This window comes from Limanda limanda, chromosome 15 (genome assembly GCF_963576545.1).
Source record: "Limanda limanda chromosome 15, fLimLim1.1, whole genome shotgun sequence".
NCBI lineage: Eukaryota > Metazoa > Chordata > Actinopteri > Pleuronectiformes > Pleuronectidae > Limanda > Limanda limanda.
The window spans coordinates 13,500,491-13,521,320 of NC_083650.1; the positions used below are offsets into that span (position 1 = coordinate 13,500,491).

Consider the following 20,830-nt stretch of genomic DNA (forward strand, 5'->3'; position numbering starts at 1 on the left):
TTTTGTTTTGCTTTCCACCTAATGTCTTATTGGCTCTCACGTCTGCGAGGGAATAGTGATCTGAATATCTCCTCCCATTTCTGTCTGCCCTCTTTCTCCCTCCGCTTGGGACACGCTTGTTGGGTTGTGGTTGGTGCCTCAGTGGATGGACAGTGGCAGGAGTGGAGCTCTTGGAGCGATTGCTCGGTGACCTGTGCCAATGGCACTCAGCAGAGGACCAGGCAGTGTTCAGCAGCCGCCCATGGGGGATCTGAGTGTCGCGGTCACTGGGCAGAAAGCAGAGAGTGCCATAATCCTGACTGCACAGGTAAAATCCTGAGCCTCTTAATTCTATATATCCACTTTGATGTCTAAATTAAAATAAATCATGATTTGTAATAAGGGAAAAGAACTACAAATAGACCTCGACCCACATAATCACTATTTTAAGCACAAGCACTGTAATCATAGAAAATTTAGATTGAATTTAAGATTAAATACAGATCCTGATTTACTTTGTGTTGCACACTGAGGAGCCTCGTAGCAAGAGTCAAATCTGTGTTGTAAGAATCCAGAATAATGTTTAAGACCATGCTCTATCAATTGGATTTGTGAAATCCAGTTAGATGTACTGTATGCCTTTCCCATAATGCACGGGTTAGCTGTCCAAACTGCCTGTCAACATCATAGATGTATTAGAGGCTCAAAGATGTCAGCTTAGTGCTCTCCATCAGGCTTTGAATTGTCTGATCATATGAAGGGCCTGAACACTCTCATAATCTCCTGATGCAATTTTCACTAGAGCAGAGTAAAAAAATGCTCTTCTTTTCTTTCCCTTTTTTTGGGGGGGTATTTCACTTGTATGTATGTGTGTGGCAAAGAGATTCCTCTCAAATTGTTGAAATTCAGGGGGGGGGGGTGTTGCGTAACCAGCCATCTAGCCTTATGCTCTCTCAGACGGCTAAAGCAGCGGTAAAAGCTGGTGAATACGTATTTTTAGTCCGTGCGAATGATAATGAAGCAGGAGAGGCTGCCGGTTGCCTCATTGTGAGAGGACGCATTATGCAATTTTTCATTTAATGAGGCCCAGCCAGTCTCATTTGTCTCCGAGGTGAGGGATCAGATATTAGAGAGACTGCAGACGGCCGTTATTAAAAGAGAATCTGAGGGGTCGCCCCGGTTTACTGAACAAAAAAAACCCGAAACATTTCAAGGTAAATCCCAATATTTCTCTCAGGAAAACAGACAGGCATCATTGAGTATTAAGTGTAGAATCCTTTAAAAAGTGAAATAAAAAACACAATGACGTCAAAAGATTGCCTCCTAATTATACAATAAAGGCCTGTGAGGGACTTTGAATCAATGCTATGTGTTAGAACGTCCTCACTGAGCTCTTTGAAACACACGAGCATGCGTCTGTCTGAGGAATCTGCTGCTCTGATGTCGGGCCAGAGGCTTCAGTATCTACTGGGTCCGGTGGATAGTTTTAGCCCCAAAAACCCCACAGTGGTTCCTGTTTTTTTTTTTACTCCTGGTGGAAGCGGACGTGACAGAGGTTAGTTGTAGGACATGAAACAGCCTGACACGTGTGCAGAAGGGGGTAAGTGGAGGTGCAGACCAGAGTAGAGTGTGTTCGCTGCTCACAGAGTGTTGTACCTCTCCGTTCAGACAAGGGTATGTGATTTACTACACCGCTGAAGGGGCGCATCTGGGTTTTTTTTTGTGTCTAATGCACAATTTAACAGTCTTCATTACAAGGACATAAAACATGCCGCCCGTTTTGGAAACTTCAGCAAAAATGAGTTTTAATATTGGCAAAGTGAGGCAAATAATCACCACTGACAGAGCAGCTCCTGGAGTCGTAAAACACACAGTCTCCTGATTATTCAGAGTAATCGTATTCAGTTTTGGAATATTAACAACAAACTGCATTTATTTAATCATTTAGAATCAAGTGCAATCAGAAACTTATTTTAGATTTCACACACGAATACAAATCATGGGTCGTAGTAGGTGTTGGTTTAATAATTTGATTCATCTTAGAGTATCTGGCTCTGACCCTGCGTGCTTCTGTTCTAGCCAACGGCCAGTGGAATCCTTGGGGTCCGTGGAGCGGCTGCTCGAAGTCGTGCGACGGCGGCTGGCAGAGGCGAGTCCGGGTGTGTCAGGGGGCGGCGGCGACCGGGCAGCAGTGCGACGGCAAGGGAGAGGAAGTCCGAAAGTGCAGCGACCAGCGCTGCCCAGGTGAGCCGGAGGATAATCAGACTTTACGCAGAGGGGACGGGGGGAGCCAATTGAAAGCGGGAAGATGATTATCAGTGTGCAGTTGAATGACATGTCTCATTACACGAGATGATTTCAAACAGAATGTGAAGAGGAGATGCAGATAAGTGGATACAGAGGAGGGGGGTGAATAAATTTGGATGTATTATGATGGTCATGGACATACTGAGTAATGCAAGTATCATTACAGCTCACGCTGCAATTTCCAAAATAAATTTGCATTAAACTCATTGTCATCATCTATATCATTATAAAACTATTATTATTATTATAATATAGCTCCCACAGTGATATTCCCCAGCACTGCACAGCTGTTGCCTCTTTGCATTAACTCAGTATCACTTTGCTCTTCAGCACCGTATGAGATTTGTCCCGAGGACTATGCGGCGTCCATGGTGTGGAGACGGACGCCTTCGGGAGAACTGGCCTTCAACAGATGCCCCCCCAATGCCACAGGTGAGCAACACCTTCAATACAATTTGCAACAACACTATGGTATTTACTTTGACACAGGTACAGGAAGTGTTGCAAATATTTCTGTTTGTTACACATTCAACAGAGATTGTCTTGAATATACGAAAGATCGTTTCCTCTGCCTTTTTTTTTTCACCGAAATAAATCGAAAGCAAGATGTTGCACGGTTCACTCTCATGCATTCAGAATGGACCAGGTGAACTAATGTGGTTGATGGAATCTAAAAAGAGAATACCTCTAATAAAAGGGGCTAAAAAATGGAATAATATTTCACGTATATAAAGTTTATTCAAGACTATCGATGGAGCCACATTTGCATTGTTTTCAAAGTATGGCTTTGAAACACACTGGTGTCATAAATGTTCCTCTACTATGATGAAGAATAAGGCCACAAAGGAAAGTTAACACAACTTTAGTTTCCCTTGAAATCTTTGCATGGCACCAACAGCCCTGTTTCCAGTTTAAAGGAGAAAGTGAATGTTCTTTTCCTTCCCTTCATTTCCACACACGGCGATGCTTCTGCACCTGTCAGTGCAAAAGGTGTGTACTAGATGGGAAGGGGGGGGGGAAGTGAGCACTGTTGAGGTCTGTTTTCAGACATTAAGCAGAAGCTTTAATATGTGCAGTGAGAGACGAGCATCAGAGCGAGAGGATGCACGTTCTCTAACAGGGCGAGACTAACACTCGGCTCCCGGAAAGAAAGACGGGAGAGGAGGGAAGGAGGGTAAAGAGGCGAGAGGATAAAATGAGAAATGCAACCGATGGTAACGCTGCTGTGATCCAGGTTATCTCTGTGTGTGGTGAAGGGCAGTTTGCAGAAGGAAGACAACAGGACGATGGTGTCGGCTGTGAAAGTCACATGTTATAAAACTCCAAACACGCTGGACTCCCTGAATGGACACGTCTTTCACAACCGTGAAAAAAAGGCTAACTGGTAAATTAGGTGTGGCAGGAAAACACAGTGCCGTTCACAGATGGCTCACCTGAGGCAAAGTTATGCAGAGTCAGATTTACTAGTGTGACATTAGCTCTCCGGCTTGACATTAGTTTTATGGTTAATAACTGCTCGGCACTACAAAGCTTTTTCAAGCTCGCACTATCAGGACTTTTTGGGGGGGGGGGGGTTCTTTTGCGTCGTCGTCTTCTTGTGACGGAAATTTAACACCTTCACTGATTAACAATTTAATTTACACTGAGAGGTGTCTCAGGTCACTTAGTCAGAGTGAGACACTTGGCTCCTTCATGCAGCCAGACTAATTACTTTTCTTTACTTAGCGGTATCACATTCATTAATTACATTAATTATAATAAAAAAAAAAAAGGAAATTAACAGTAGTCTTGTGAACCTCACACATAAACGACTAATTTGTTCCACAAACTCCTCTTATATGGAGCTAAATGTGGATCCTGTTACACCTGCTGCTGTGTATATACTGTTTAATGTTACACACTGCACTGCAGGTCAACACATTGTGACATTTCATAATAAATTTGTGCCGACTTCTTTGTGTGCGTCAGTGCTGGTGGACTTGAAGATCGTGATCTGTATGCACAGGATGCACAACAATTTGCCTAGAGCAATAACACAAGGCTGCTGTATCAGTTAATTGAGAAGCAGAACCTTTAATGCCTGAACAGTATCTTGATAAAAGGGTAGAATAACAGCCATATTTTAGTGTTTTAACTGCAGCACGTCCCCCCGGTCACAGCCGCTACTGACCACAAGGAAAACAGAGCATGATGAACAACTGTTCAGGTCGGGTCAAGTTTATATCTAAAGCCATTAATCACAGGTCCGGTGTCAGCAGGTTTCACAGAGCGCACATTATGGAACTATAAATGAAATCAACACCTTCCGACCTTTGGCCGGTAATTAGATTAAGGTCAATCCAGCAATGGCCTTCGATGAGAAGAAACGGGAAAAGAGACCAAACCCCTCACGTCCAGACCTCTTCCCCTGTTCGAGGACGAGTCAGAAACGTAACGGCTGCTCCGAGCGAGTATAAACAAAGATGAAATATTGATCAGCGAGAGCGACACGACAAAGTGTGCGACACAAACGCAGTGAGACTGAGCGGGTGAGGCGTCTGAATGTGTTAGAGCCATCAGTGCCTACTCAGCTGCAGTCAGCTGGCGTCATCAAGGTCATCATAGGAACAGGGTCGTCAGCGCAGCCGCGGTCATCGCCGATGACAACTGCCACCGGAGGCGAGAAAGAGGGAAAAGTCGAGAGGATGCTAGCAGACAGCAGATGAATTTGTTCGCTTTGGATCACTCAGAAAACGATCAGACATCTGTAAACACGTAAAGGACACTTACAGCTGCTCCTTAGGTGACCTCTGTGTGCTGTGGAGGGTAGAAGCAAAACACCACATGAGCAACCACGTGATCTTATACATTATATAACTGAATTTCTTTAATTATACTGTGTTTGTATAATAATGAGATAGAATTATATTTCACAAAATTGTTTCATCTCATACTCAGTCACATTTCGTTTTTCTTAAATAAGACGAAAAACCCAATATGTTCAGTATCATTTAATCTAACTGTGCACCTTGTATTAGGACAAATACAGACTATAGACTATATATCAAGATGGACGCCATAACAGCTCCCCAAAAGTGAAGCCAAAGTATCTCAAACACCATCTGGTGGCCGGTTGCAGTATGGGTTGAATAGATTTTTCTCCAAGATGGTTTCTGTAATTTCAGATAGTTTTAATGTGTGTTTAATTACAGTAGTTGGTTTTATTTGGAAATAGAGGCTCTAAAAACAAACTGAAATGTCCTGATTAACAGCTGTGACTGACTCGTGATTGGTCGAGCGTGGACCTTGCTGACGCTGCGGCGTCCCTCTACTGTGCAGATTCCAAATGTGGAAGAGGGTGTGTTTCCATATATTTTGGCTTCATCTCTGGACAGTGGGAGGAGGTGGATGGTTTTTACCAGTAGCCTTACAGAAGAGATTTTGCATGTATAAGCTGATGCTCATTCTCTAATGAGAAATCTGAATCATCAACTGAAGTTTGAGTCACTCGGCTGAAAGAAGGAGCAATTAAATCAACGGAACCATAAGCTATTACACCAAGGTAGCACAGGTTAACACAGAGGAAAATGATCCCGTTCCCTTTCACAAATAACACCATCCTATATAGTATTTACTAGCACATGCAGTATTAAAACATGTCCCATACATTTTTTAGGATCTCATAGTCTGCAAGATTTTGTTTTTAAAGGATTTCTGTTGTTTTTCCACCACTGGTTATATTCACTTCACTAAGTCCACAAAGCTCCTCCTCAGCCTGTGTTTTTAAAGACTTCTCTTCTCTTAACTCTTCAGGTTGTTAACTTGGTTTTTAGCCTTTTTTGTCTCGGGGAGGATTGTTTGGGCAGAAGTTCTCCTCTAATGGCAGCCGAGTTAAGGATGCCGTAAAAGCCGGACAGCGACAGGTCAATGCCTCTGTGGAGCCTTGGTTTTGATGGAGCACATCTCCACTGACCTATATTTCACAGTCAACCTACTCTACGTACATCACCGATGGACAGATGACAGACTGATGCAAAATCCCAGTGAAAAGATTTGTGTTTGCAGCCCTGAACCTGTTGGAACCCACGACTGTCGCAGGTCGAAGCCAATTCTAAATAACTTAAAAGGATTTGAATCAGTAATATAAAACTAAATTAAATACAAGGTTTATTTATAAAAATGTGCATCTATTGAATTCACAAAACTGATGACAAAAGGAGATAAAGCTGAATTTACTGTTGCTCATTCCCTCTTCAGTAATTCAAACCCCGCGAGCACCAGAGAAGTGCTTATGGACGATTTTTTTGTTATGAAATGGCAACAAGTGTGGTATTAGGTTTTGTTTTATACAGCTAATACACTTCCACCACATTTGTTTTTACCTAAAATCATGAATTTTCTCTGCAAATCCGTCGTGCAGACAAAAAAAAATGAGCTCTGTCCCAATAAGTGTCACAAAAATGATTCTGGCCTTGAGCAATTTTTTAACCTTCCAGTTCTGCCGAATTCACATTAAAATTGTGTCATCCAGTGTAATACTGAAATGACGGCCGACCACAGGTCTAAATCCCGATCTGTCTTTTTTATATTTCAAAGTCTTTTTGTTACTGTTGAATTCAATTCATCTTTATAGTTGATACACAAACCAGATTTGCGTCTTTCATTCGAGCAGTTTTCCTGCTTATTAGTTTAAGGAGGTTCTTGAACGTGGCCTCCTCTCGCTGCTCCTTGTCTTTTTGCCGCTTCCCATTTGAAGCACACCGCCGTCTCTCTCAGTTTACAATGACCTTTTAGAATGATGGAGCCAGGAAACTGAAGTGAATCCCAATTTTTTCAGGCATCCTTTGAAAATACACATTTTACCCTGCCGTATTTGTCATGGGCAGGGAGATGATCGAATAGAAATGTGAGAATATATATTTTTTGGAGTGCTTAACAAAAGGAGGGTGCAATATGAAGGTAAATAAAACCTCCCAGGTGAAGCCGGCTCAGGGGTCGACGGATGCTCGGCAAAGTGTGAACCAGTCGGCCTCTCCTGCTGCCCTCTGGGCCGTCTCACGGTCCTGCATGGACGCCCCCGGCACATAACCATGTTGTGTGTGCACTCGTGGCTTTAAGTGCACATCGCCAGGTAGTAGCAGTTGAGGAGGTGGGCGTAGGAGGTGTGGTTTTGATCTCTTTCTCTCTCTCTCTGTCTGTGTGTGGACGGCGGGGAGGGAGCGGGCGAGCGAAGAAGACATAGCGATGAGTTTTATGTGAAGCATGGACGCCAGGGGAAATGTTTTGTACTGTGGGAGTTTTTCCTCGGGATGTCAAGCACCTGTGCCGGAGCGGCTGGGTGATGTGTGAAGTGCACTCCGCCCGGTCGACAGCTGGGAAGATGTGATGTTAGACCCCATACGTGGGATGTGTGTGGGGGGGATGTGGAGGGATGTTGGGTGGGTCGGCTATTTCGGGATCCCTGTTTAAATGCCTGACAGCTATCACAGCCCGTAGGTTGAGTAAACCACTGGATCTTGTATCCACGCCGCTCAGTACTGTGCATTAAAAGCCTGCGTCTGGAGCCGATGTGATATAAAACCAATTCTGTATGACACTGCAGTACTTTCCTTCCAGAGTCCTCCCTCTCCCTCTCCATCCACCGCAACGTTTAATGGGCAATATCAAATTTTGATGATGAGTGATGGGCGACCGAAATGAAGAAAAAAAAAAGAAAAAAGAAAAAAGTCTCTCATGAGAAGAATTAATTTTTCTCTCCTCTTCTTTTTTGTCCTTCCGCTCCCTCCACCCCTCCACTTCCATCTGCCTTTCTTTTGGCTCTCCTTATTCCCACCCCACCCTCCATCTCTGCGCTCTCTCCGCCTGCATCCCCATCCCTCCCTCCCTCCCTCCTCCTGCCATCTCCCCTCCAAATCTGTCGCTGTCTCCTCTGCTCCTCCTCCTCCTCCTCCTCCTCCTCCTCCTCCTCCTCCTCCTCCTCCTCCTCTTCCTCCTCTACAGGCACCACTAGTCGACGCTGCTCTTTGGATCACCGCGGTATGGCCTTCTGGGAGCAGCCCAGCTATGCTCGATGCATAACAAACGAATTCAGATACTTGCAGCAATCAGTAGGTGCAAAGTCAGCTTCCTCTCACTGCCTCTGTTTCCAATGCATCATAAATTACCTTCCCCCCCGCTCTCCCCCAATTCTCATCACACTGTACCTAAAGATTAACCACGTTCAATAAGTAGGAGTAAATTACAACACTGATTTTGCCGTTTTTCTCTTTTGTAATGAACGGTCATAGTCGGGTCCTTACCGGGTTGATTTAGTGTTTCCAGACAGTTCTCGTCTCATCTGTGTCAGTCTCTGATCAGATAAAAAACAAATAGAAGAAACAAATGATATAAATTATTGTTAAGACGGGAAGAAGCATATTGTACTTTTGTATCATCATATTAGGTCTTATTCCTCATACACATACACACTACTGCATTTTAAATAGCATCTACTTCCACATATTACAATTTATTTTAGTTAATAATCCAGATAGAGGGATATATATATATATATATATATATATATATGTTTATATATAGATACATAGATATATACAAAGATGGAGAGATGGATCCTTTAGTCATTTGGATTCTGGAGACATTTTCAATCTGAGAATATCTTGATGCACTTTTTAAAATATAGTATATAGGCTTGTGGGTTTAGCCTGGAAAAACAATAACACGTCCATTAGAAGAGGTGATTTAAGAAAAACCTCCATCACAGTAAAAAACTAGAATCTGCACCTGTGAACGTGTATTTATGGACCTAAACCCTGTGCAATGATGTGAAATGTCATTTCACTGTGCAATTTCTGCCTAAATGCGAGTCTTCTGCTCCAGTTAACTCTTTTATTCAGACTGGCTCATTTCAAAACATCCGTGAGGCAGAATTCATTTCGACCCGGCTCAGATATACATGTGTCACAGGAGGGGCCTCAGAGAGCAGGCTCTTTCTTCCTGATCTTTTTCACTCCGTTAACTCCGAATGTGCAGCTAAGTGTGTATTTGGCAAAAAAAAAAGAAAAAAGGAAAAAACCTGCTGAGGACACCTAAGGCCCCAAGTCCTTTCCTCTGCTGTTTTTGGAGGTTCAGGGGCACCTTGCGAAGGGCCAGAGGATGCTGGCTGGGGACGGGATGTCCCAAGTCACGAAGAACCTTCTGGACCTCACCCAGAGGAGGAACTTCTACGCCGGCGACCTGCTGTCGTCTGTGGAGATCCTGCGCAATGTGACCGAGACATTCAAGAGAGCCAGCTACGAGCCTTCGTCTGACGATGTGCAAGTAAGTGCAGAGTGGAGTTTGTTTTATCACATTTGGATCTTGGCTTGGGACGTGTACGTTGACCAACACGGCGGAAACACCACAAAATGCTGACGAACATCCCGTGTCTCTATTGTATCAGTAGACCCCCCCCCACCACGTCCTGAACTGTTTCATCTCATCATGCCTGGGTTGACTGCTGTCTTGATCCTCTTTATGTCAATAGGATGATGGAGATTATAGCTAAAGCTCCACCCCAGTCGCCAATAAGATAATTTAGATCCTCAGAGCTGTGTCGTTTTTCAAAGACACCCTTCTGAGGCATCTTTGTGCAGTGTTATAGGCCCATATTGTTATAGAGTGTGTTTGTGTGTGAGAGTGTGTATGTGTGTGTGTGTGTGTGTGTGTGTGTGTGTGTGTGTGTGTGTGTCTTTCCCTCACCACATGTTTGGCTCCTGCTGTTCTTTCAGAGTCAGCTGAATGGGAAAGAAGTAATTGTTGCTCGCCCTGTGCTGGTAACAACAGATTGAATAGTGTACGCTTGTTAATGAAAAACCCTAATTCTCCCATTATAGTTCTTATGGGTGTTTCCCATCTTCCTCTGCGACTGTATCAAGCTGGTTTAGATGCTGTTCTTTCACACAAAGATGAAATTATAAGTAAACATCAGCCATTTTTCTGTGTGGAAGTAGAAATGATTTCTGCTTCTAACAAGGTGAAAAAAACATCTGTTGGTTATAAAATCCAGTAAAATGTCACCCAAAAGGCTTTTTACAGTATATTGAATGTGAAAATAAACTCACATTGTTAGATGCTTTAACGATGTCCAGGTTTAAGGGGGAGGAAAGAATATAAACTCTAAAAGTAAGAATATATACAGAAAGAGGAAAAGAAACCCAAACCCTCTCCTATAGACAGACTATGGGAGCTTTAGTCCCTTTTGAATGTGATCAAACTTAATTGGAATGCAGCTTTTTCCTTCAGCTCAGGACAGAGATAATTAAATCACCCAAAATGTTCAACTCACTAAGTTATACCTCTCCAAAGCTCGGTGGTATTTGGACGACAAAATGTCAGGGATGCTCCTTTCTCCGAGTTTTCTGCTGGTGTTGTGCACATTTACGGTGGTTGAAGGTGCACGGTCCGCTGCTAATATTCTGCAGAAATAAAAGCCAAAATGTTCCGGCCAAGGATGGAGTACTCTGCCCATTCAGCCATTCTCCACCACCTTAGACAATCTATGAGATGAGGAAAGCATCCTGTCCCTGGTTATTATGAGAACTCTATGTGGTGTGTGTGTGTGTGTGTGTGTGTGTGTGTGTGTGTGTGTGTGTGTGTGTGTGTGTGTGTGTGTGTGTGTGTGTGTGTGTGTGTGTGTGTGTGTGTGTGTGTGTGTGTGTGTGTGTGTGTGGGCAGATAGGAGAGCAGTCAGCCAGCCAGCCCACCCCCTCCGTGTGTCTCTGCGCTAATGCAGTGTTAAAGTGGGCACATTACCACCAGAGGGAGCATAAGCATTCAAGTAGAAAACAAGATAGCCTGTGTCAAGAGAGAGAGCCACTCCCTCAGGCACATTGTAGACCAGACGAAATAACAAGGCTAAAGATCAGACAGGGGGTCCTATTACTACTGCAGGCATGCACCCCGAGCAGCCCCTGCTTCCCGCTGCTGGAACAAAAAAAGACAATCCACACATCTGCTCCAACATTCCTTTTCATCTTCCTTTTCTTTCCCTGATTGCAGCTTGTGCTCCTCTCCTCTAGCATTGGGCGTTTGCGGCACGCTGCAAGGGTTCAAGGTGTATTTTTGTCAGAGGCAAATCACACGTTCCATGTTTTCTCGAATCATTTCCCCATGGCGGTCTCAGCTGTGAATTTCCTGTCGCCATTGAGCCCTTGCGGGGAACGCCATTATTCCCCTGGCACACAATTCCCTAATTTCCTGCGATCACAAATGTCAGTATATCATCCATAATAGTCGCCTCCGTGTGCACAGTGTTTATGTCTCATGGTTTGAAAAGCATCTCGCCGCAGTGCCTGTAGTACTTGTGTGTGTGTGTGGGCGTGTTATGTATTTTCCCTTTCATCATCTCCACAGAACTTCTTTCAAATCATCAGCAACCTCTTGGAGGAGGAAAATAAGGAGAAATGGGAAGATGCACAAAAGGTAAGCATCTGGCAGCGCACGCAATAAATAATTTAGCTTTCTGCATGAATGCCACGCTCCCCCGAAAATCATCTGAAAGCTTGTTTATAGTCGCTGCGTCTGAATAGCAGAGATTAAGGGCAGCCAGGTTGGTGCTGATATAATGTTATACCCACACATATCACAGTGAAAGGTCATTTAGCAGGGGTGACATCTGGCCTCATTTGGAGAGCCAGTTCCCCAGACCTCCACTTGGTGGCAGCAGCAGTGCCACTGTGGCTGTCCAGGCATCAGCACTGCAGGACTCACTTCCTGCGGCTGACACTCAGCTCATACAAATCACAACAACGACCGTGATTAGACCATTAATTAAGATGAATTTAAACATAAAGACAAACAGTTTGGACGTGTTATTGCTTGTACCACAGCAGTTACTATTCCTGATTCCCTGTGTGTCTTTCTCTGACACTGTAAAGCAGCTCCATCACGCGCGGAGGAGAAAGACAGTCTCAATATTCAGTAGAATTGCAGAGGCGACAGACGGCAGCACTGCAGTAACGTACTGTAGATCAAAATCTGAGCTCAGAACATTACATTTTCTCGACGCCGGGTTTATCCATGGAGACAGGCTCCTGGCTCCGTCAGACACAGCTCTCAGCCTGTGAGGTGGCAACTCTCATCTTTGGTGTCAGAGACGACCTGAATCCCGACACCGTGCACATCCAGACCCCGACTGAGATACCATCTGTGATGACTGCAAGTCAGCAGAGGGCATCTGCTCTGTTGTCACCCTCACTGCTAAATTGTCTTAAATTAGGTATCGCCTGCGCTGACACATGACAGAGGGGCAAGTCTTAAAAATCGGTCAGATCTTATTTTTGTGACCATTTTCTCCACCTCTGACTGATATGGTTTAAGGAGACACAAGCGGTTGGAGGTCTGCCAGGAGTGCCAGTCATGGCTGTCTCCATCTCTGCAGGCAGCAATTTGGTGTTTATTCAGTGCAGCTTTAGCTTGGCAGGCCCCAAAAGAGACAGGTTGACGGTGAGAGGAGCCCACAAAGGAGCGGTTTCATCAGGAGGAGTGGGTGAGGGAGACGGATAGATCAGAGAAAATATAGAAAAAGGAGAAATTGTCTCCATGATTGAAAACCCAGAGAAGCTATTTGACATGGGTAATTATTCCTGCAGTTATTAATGTGCCTTTGTAAGGAGGTGCTGCTTCACTTCTGGCACTCCGCTAAGTGGACACTGGTGAAGCAGCGTCGTCTGATTTCACCAGACGACGCTTGGACTTCACAGCTCTAAGTTTTTTTTCTCACTCGCAGGCTTTTCTCGCATTAATGAGTGTTCCGAGCCGAGTTTCTCAACAGCACCCACACGCTGCGTGCCGCGGACGTTCAAAAAAACCCCCAGATGAAACAGCTCACTATGAGCTTTTTACTGGCTGCAGAATTGGCTCTGTGCAGAGATCACTATATATTCACCTCCTGTCACTGTTACCATGGCAAGGAAAGGAAGAGCTCCGTCTACAGAAGCTCCACTGCAGCCATTTCCCTCCGCTGCCTTCACATCTTCACGGTTGCCATGGAGACCAGCGGAACGAGCATGACTGCACTGTGCGTCAGACATGCCGGAAGGGGCGACGTGATGTGCTTTTCTCTCCCCCACTATGGCTTTCACTCTGCTGTGTCAGAGGCTCTCAAACTTCGGCATCACCGAGCCGCTCGCCCCGGCTCAGCGGCACACGGAAAGGCATCTGCAAACACGCCGAGTGCAAGGTGTTAGCGAGGAGAGAGATACCTGCCCCAGGTGTTTGTTGAATAACAGGCCTGAGTGAGGTGTTAATTGCTAAATGCCACTCAAAGGCCTCGTCTCTCTAATTGCCCGACATCATCAGCATGTGCTCTCACGTTCGCCGAAGTCCTGCAATAATATTTTGTGGAAATATGACACGTTCCTCTTGCAGACATTCTTGAAATGTTCTCCGCGCTGATACTTTGTGAAAGTGTCGGATGTGTTAGAGTCTGTGGTGTAAAGTTTCACACAGTGTCGATCAGAGCCTCTCATTAGATGTGACTCATCACCACGGGACTGTCAGCCGGGACAGTGGTGCAGTCGTTTGAAGGTCAGTTATGGGATTAAGCGTTCCTCCGGTTTATTGACCTGGAGAAAAGAGCTGAGCGGACCAGCCGTGTCACTGGTGGAGCAGTGGAGCTGTCCGTGGTGCTGAACTCCTTCCTCTGCTGAGGGCCACAGAGCAGAACATGAACAGAGACGATCGCTCTTAGAGGCTTTTAGAAGAGACGCCAACCAGGGACTTTCTCTAAAATGCACTGTTTTTTTCATCATTATAATTTCTTTTCATTATAAAATGTTAGAAAAAAATGCATTCCATCAGAAAACACAATGTTTTCTTTAACTTCTTTGATTTTCATATTAGAAACAGGAGTACTAACAAAACATTGTGTCCAACCATCAGAGATGTGCCTACAAATTAAAGTTAATAATCTGCCGACAGCCACAGGGGAGTAAAATAAAATTACAGGGCTCTGATTCCATCTGATCTTCCAACATAAAAAATGGCTGCCATGTTAGAAGACTTTCAGAACAGACCCTTGAATAAGGAGAGTATCTCATCTTCTCTAGTCTGATGTATTGCACAGGCTATTTGATCCGATGAAAATACTTTGGGGGGGGAGATGGTCTTTCCATCTAAATAGAAAGAGTCACAATAGTGCAGAAGGTCAGAGTGTTGTGCTTATGATTGTTTAGGTTTATTCAGTGGTGCAACACCAACTAAAGAAATGACAGGCGATGGATCAAATGGTTCTTCTAGAATTTCAGTTGAACTTCTATATTTATCTTCCACTGACTGTTCTTTATCATTGCTTCAAGCTTTATTTGGCTTTAACTTATTTACTTTACTTTTTTTACGCACTTTTATATCTTCATATAATTTAGGAGATACTTTTAACAACATCCACACTTTGTATCGGTGTTTGTTTCTAGTATATATTTTTTATAATAATAACAATGCATTGTATATCAAGAGTTTTACACAAATTAAAAACTGAAAATCAAAAAACAAATTCATGCTTTTTAATATACTTAATTTATTTACTATCATTTATTTGTATTTTATGCTCCATCCATTTATCATTGACCTAATCATGGCAGCACTGTTGACATTGGACTTGTCTTTTTGTGTTTCTCTCATCTTGTCCAGATCTATCCTGGAGCAGTGGAGCTCATGCAGGTCATAGAGGAATTCATCCACATCGTCGGACTGGGCATGAAGGATTTCCACAACGCCTATTTGATGACTGGGAACTTGGGTAAGAAGAAACCAGCCCCACTTTACTCCCTGACCTCGTTCATTTTGCCGTTTCTTTTCTGCCTGACATGGACATATAATCCTGTGCTTAGCTCACTCCTTGTGTCAATTTCCCCTCCATCATTAATTTAGGATAAATGGCCCGTGGTGAGGGTTTGGTGGGGGGGAAGAATTACTGCAAATCAATAAGGTTAATTTAAAACTGAGATTGTGGTCTTAATGTGCTAAATTCCTAGAAAAACACTTAACAGCTAATCTAATATTAAGAGCCCTACACAAGCTTTTCCTAACCGGCAGCTATAAGGAGTCCAGTTAAGTCACTTTTATTTATATACAACATTTAAGAACAACAACAACTGACCCTAAGATTAAAAACCACAGCAGGTGCAAACAATTAATTAGAAAGATATTGTTTTAGTAATATTTTCATATTTAAAGCAATTTAATAGAAGATTAAGACAAATAAGACTAAAATAACTTATTTGAATAATTAATAAGTGTGTGAACTTGTCGCTATATTCATCCGCAGTTTAAAATAAATGTCAGATTAAATATTTGTCGTATTCTAAGGTAAAGTAGGAGTCTGATGTTGCACTTTACTGCAGTCCTGTGAGAGAGGCTTGATTAGTAGAACATGCCCTGAAGCACGGTGTACAGAAGTGCAGCATCATTAAAAAAAATATGTTTGTCAGTTTCTTGTGAAATTAAAAGTCATGGGAAAAAATATCTTCAGTGTCTGATAAGAGATAAATTGGAAGTGAAATTTCAAGTTATTCTTTGCAGTTGTAATAAACTCGCAAACAAATTTTCTGCACCACTGATTGTGGTCCAGATTACATCTCCCCCCTTAAAATATAGTGCATAGATATGAGTCTTTGAAAACTATGTCTCCTCCCTAATGTTCTCATGGGTTCTGTTAGCTTGTGTCGCGGAGCCTCTCTGCTGATCTGAGGTCTCGGTGGCATTTCATTCCTTACTAAGCTGTAAATGGTAACTTACCGCAACGGAATAATAGAACCTTGGTGCTGATTTATTCATGCAAGTGAATGTGAGCATGTACAGCTGCTGCTGGTGGGCAATTCCTCTGATGGGGAGCGAGGCCTCCATGTATTCTGTACAATAGCAAACATTTGACCCACTTCGAGCACACACTTGCACTCAGTGGCTCTTTATGGTGTGTGATTTCCATAATGATTTATACTGTAGGCGGCCCCCAGGAAAAAGCACGACAAACATGGCGCGATGAATGCACCCATCAAAAGGCCATTATGAAACAATGTGAGAGGGAAATTAAGTAACGGACACTTGGAAACGAGGCTCGGACGCCGACCATTATTGACTTCTTTCACAGACGCTGGAATATTTACACCCTCCAGTTTGGCTTAATGGTGGTCATCCGATCTCTCTGCCACGGCCTCCTCTTTAGGCCAGAAAAAGCATTAACACATGACCAGTGCCTTATGGACAATATGCAACTTATTATTTAAAAAACCAACTCTAAACTTTACTGTCTTTTTAAAGACAGTAAAGTTTTTCAAACTAAATTCTTTAAAAAGGAGTGCATTTTACTTCGATAAATATAAAAATAAAATACTTTACTTTTGTTTGTATAGAGCAGTTACATGACCGTGGGGCCATCGCTCCATTCTGTAGCACAATGGATTAAACTGTGTCCATCCATTAGACCAGTTACCATGGAAAATCTATCTATATTGAGGCAGTGATGCAACTAAACAGTGTGAGTCCTTCTTAGAGAACAGCACTAAGTGGCACAACCAGTGCTCCTACTCAAGTTATTGCTCGTTCTTTTTATTTTCTTCCCTACAAAAACATATTTTACCGATTTTATTTCCAATTGATACATCTGTAGACTTGTCCAGGATAAGTAAGTTTAACTGATAAAGCACCTTTCTCAGACAAGTCACAAAGAGCTTCACATGAATAATATAACATCAGGAAGTAGAAAACACAATAAATATAAGCAATGAAAACAGTTAAAAATATGCAGCAGAAAGACAATAAAAACCCACATATTCAAACACTGAAATGCACCAAGTGAGATGAAAGTCAGTCATGTTAATCTAAAGGGAGAGCTTTCCATAGTGTTGGGGCCACAACTTTGAAAGTACAATCACCTTGACTCTATCAGGGTGTTGTGTTTGCAGGACACAAATGCAGATAACTGACCAAGCAGCAAAGAAGAAAAGGCTTAAATAGATCAACAGATAACAGTCACTGGAGGGCAGGGAGACAAACTGAAAATCCAAAACTCCACAAAAGAACTCCACAAGAGGAAAGAACAAGTAGGCTAACGGTGGTGAGCGAAACTGAAACACAGGGAGCGCGAACAAGACAAAGGGAAACACGGGAATGCACGTGGGAGGCAGGGATAATGAACACAGGTGAAACACATGAGGACAGGTGCAGACGGGATGCAGGGCAAAGACAGGAAGTAAAGCCAGAGAGAGACAAGAGGCACAAAGTTTCAAAATAAAACAGGGAATGAAAAGCAAAGACAAATCCAAAAATCCAAGACAAGACCATTTTATTAGTAAAGCACATTTCAAAGGGCTTTACATAAAACATAAAAGGCGTCATGACTAATTTTAAAAGGAATATAAGATAATACAAAAATAAGCATTTACTAAGAAATTCAAATGAAATAAAAAGACTTAAAGAGTGAAACAACAACAACAACAAGATGGACCACAGTGTAGGAGCAGCATTCTGGACCACTTGAAGACCATAGAGACTCGGGACATTTTATTGATGCAGGCGAACAGTGGATTGCAGTAGTCTAAAGGGGAAAAAATAAAGCTGTGAATGATCATCTGGAGCTCAGATAGCAAACGGATGTGGGCCACTTCAGGCAATGATGTGGCACTGCTGACCATGTTGAGGCTCAGGCACAAAGGGTAAGAGTCTTGAGGGATGCAGACATGCGCTGCTCTAGGCAATGTGTAATCTGGATGTGAATGGAACTCGTGACTATGACCTGAATTACACAAAACAAATTCAGGTCACTGACCGGCGGTATTGCTATGGCTTGCTTGTGGCCCAGATCTGGCAAACAGGAGCAGACAGCTCAAGTGCCATCACTCCACACCATTCCAGTATTTGATGTGGGTCAAATCTGGGCCAAAACAATCTTGTTATATGGCTGAGTTTGGCAAAGTACCACAACCCCCAGCTAATGCCAGCAGGGATTGGCTACAGTCGGTCAACATCCCTCAAATGATAAACATCATAGATAATGGATGGCTAAAAATAAACTTAAATAAACTTAAATATTTTACACAAGCTGTACACCACTGTTGTTATCTTGAGCTTCACAAGTGATCAGAAACAACATGTTTTCCCTGAACCATGATCTTGTCACTAATGAATCTGACTGCTCTAATGAGGAAACTCATTTTTTAAGACACAAGTCCAACTCTGGTTCTATTTTAGCAGAGCCTGCAGGCACCTTGAAAGCGTCAACAGCTCTGACATGTTTAATTATGATATTTTAAATAAATGGAAATTAGATCTTTTTAAATTACTTACAGTAGGTGTAGATGTCTCACACTCTTAGAAAGGTGAATATTGCACTCCTTAGGTTTATTTGAATCCTTGTTTTCTAATACATGCAAATAAAAATCATGACTGAAGTCTGGTTAATTATTCCATACATCTTGTTATTGTCCTAAATCTGTATCAACCCTCATTTTTAATATCTAATTAGGCAGATATGTTTAGTCACACTTTCACCTCATTAACAAGCTTAATATGTATTAAGAGGATTTTTTTTTTTTTACTAGGTCACAGAAAAATACTGATGACGACTAAACATGAATTTGAAATTTGAAATTTTTAGCATACATAGAGTTTATGTAATGTTTATACATTAATTACTTGAAGTTACTCTGGAAAAAAATGTGATGACTCATTCAAAAAAAAAGCACAAACATGTTTTTCCTTCAATTTTTGAAGGGAACATATGTGTTGTTTTAAAATAACCCTGGAACAACAGCATCATTATCATTTCTGGTCTTGCAGAACCGAGCAGAGGCAGATTTGAGAGTTTTTTTGGGCGGAACATCCTCGCACACAAGCTGAGGGCTTATTTGGCTTGTGAGCGGTTATTTGAAGATGTAGCAGTAATGAGCTGCCTCTGGCTGGAATCATCCAGAAGCTCGCTGGCTGCTGGTTGAAAGCACCGAGGTCTTGTAGGGAGAAAGAACTCTGTGTTCTACCTTCAGAAAGAAATTACTGCTTCTTGTTTAAGTTTCCGGTTCTGTCATTATAGAGAAACAATTCCAGACTCCGCATTTCCATGAGTCCCATGCCAATCTGTGTTTTGAATAGACACGACTAAGACACGGGGATGCAGATATTTCATGTTAATTATTTCACCCGGAAACAGCTCAGTCTTTGGTCGGCAGCCACACGATCGTCTCAGCCCAGGCCTCGTGGCGTGTCTCTTTTGATTAAAGGAATGGAAAGTTTTGTGGAGCAATCGGTCGAATCCAAGTGGACAGCATCTGGCCGAGTAAGATATTGCGGCATCATTTCGTCACTAATTTATGGCAGCCTCTTGACACCTAGATAAATACTGGCTGTCACCAGGGCGTCGTCCTCTGTCCTCCCACTTTTAGTCAAATAACCTTGATTGCAAAAATGCTCCGCACTCCGGCAACTTACTGTCTCGCCGCGCAAGCAAACACTTGGAGGACAAAAGTGATGCTTGGGACATGTTAGAAATTAAATTAAATGCCACTTTGAAGGTGGAAGACATCATTCACTTTTGACATTTTTGTTCTTCTAGGGGTCTATTGTGAGCCCGCACTTCATGGTCCGGAGAGCGTTTTGACATTAATAGCCATTAATCGTAATCACACACGAAAAAAGATGCTGCAAATGCACAGTGATTTATTTTTTGCAGAATGTTTATGTCGTCTGATTTGTACGTGTGGCTGAATGCTGAGTCTTGTATGAGCACTTCTGATGGAATGTTGCTATAATTCCCTCAGCGAATCCGTGTTCAGAAGCATCACAGTCCAACACGATCGCTCTATTTACGCTGTCGGCTCCCGTCAGGCATGTGGAAAAGCCCCATTTACCTGCCGCATTACCCAGAAGCCTATAGCGGCGTGTGTGTCACAGCGTGCCTCGTGACTAAAGCCGCCGACCCAAACACACACAAACACTTAGCCACCGCTGCTCCCAACATCTGGCGCTGGGAACAGGGCCTTTGTGGTGCTCTGTGATTTCCTGCCCGCAGCTCGATCATCCCCAGCACCAGAGACACACCTTCCCTGTCTCAGGTTTTCACTCAGTCGTGGCGTCTTTCCAAGATTTAAAATTGTCAGTCTGGGCCTGAGGAACAACGGAGCTTGTGCATCAATGGTGGGATTAGCCTCAGATTGCTCTCCGTCTCTGTGAAGCACCACCTGACAGGGACTGGATGTGACACCAGGTAGAGAACAGAGCAGCTTTATCGACCCCCCCCCCCCCCCCGCCCTTGTAATGCTGAGGCGGCTTCAGCTGATCCTGGGTATTTTCCTTGTCGGCGTATGGACTGGTGTTTTATTGCACCTCACCGGGGAGTTGAGAGAAGAAAACAGTGATTAAGGAGATTACCGGTCTAAAAGTTGTCATGTGGTTCCTTTGATTTTCCGCCCTGTGGTAAATGTGGATGCGTTGCAAGAAAACCATTTGAGAATTTATGATAAATTACCTGCGTATTCAATCGCCCTGTGTCCTTGTGTTTTATTTTCTCTGGGGTGTGCAGCTTCCTCTAACAATC

At 43.2% G+C, this 20,830-nt stretch overlaps 1 protein-coding gene across 1 annotated transcript in view; it reads left to right on the top strand.

Moving 5' to 3' along the window:
* Positions 1 to 20,830, top strand: part of adgrb3 (adhesion G protein-coupled receptor B3) — a 117,016-nt gene that overhangs the window by 54,093 nt on the left and 42,093 nt on the right. Inside the window, exons 5-11 of the mRNA XM_061087441.1 lie at positions 143 to 307; positions 2,059 to 2,223; positions 2,617 to 2,718; positions 8,266 to 8,372; positions 9,391 to 9,585; positions 11,659 to 11,727; positions 14,935 to 15,043. Of these exons, the coding sequence (XP_060943424.1) occupies positions 143 to 307; positions 2,059 to 2,223; positions 2,617 to 2,718; positions 8,266 to 8,372; positions 9,391 to 9,585; positions 11,659 to 11,727; positions 14,935 to 15,043 (912 nt within the window). The remainder of the gene's footprint in view (positions 1 to 142; positions 308 to 2,058; positions 2,224 to 2,616; positions 2,719 to 8,265; positions 8,373 to 9,390; positions 9,586 to 11,658; positions 11,728 to 14,934; positions 15,044 to 20,830) is intronic.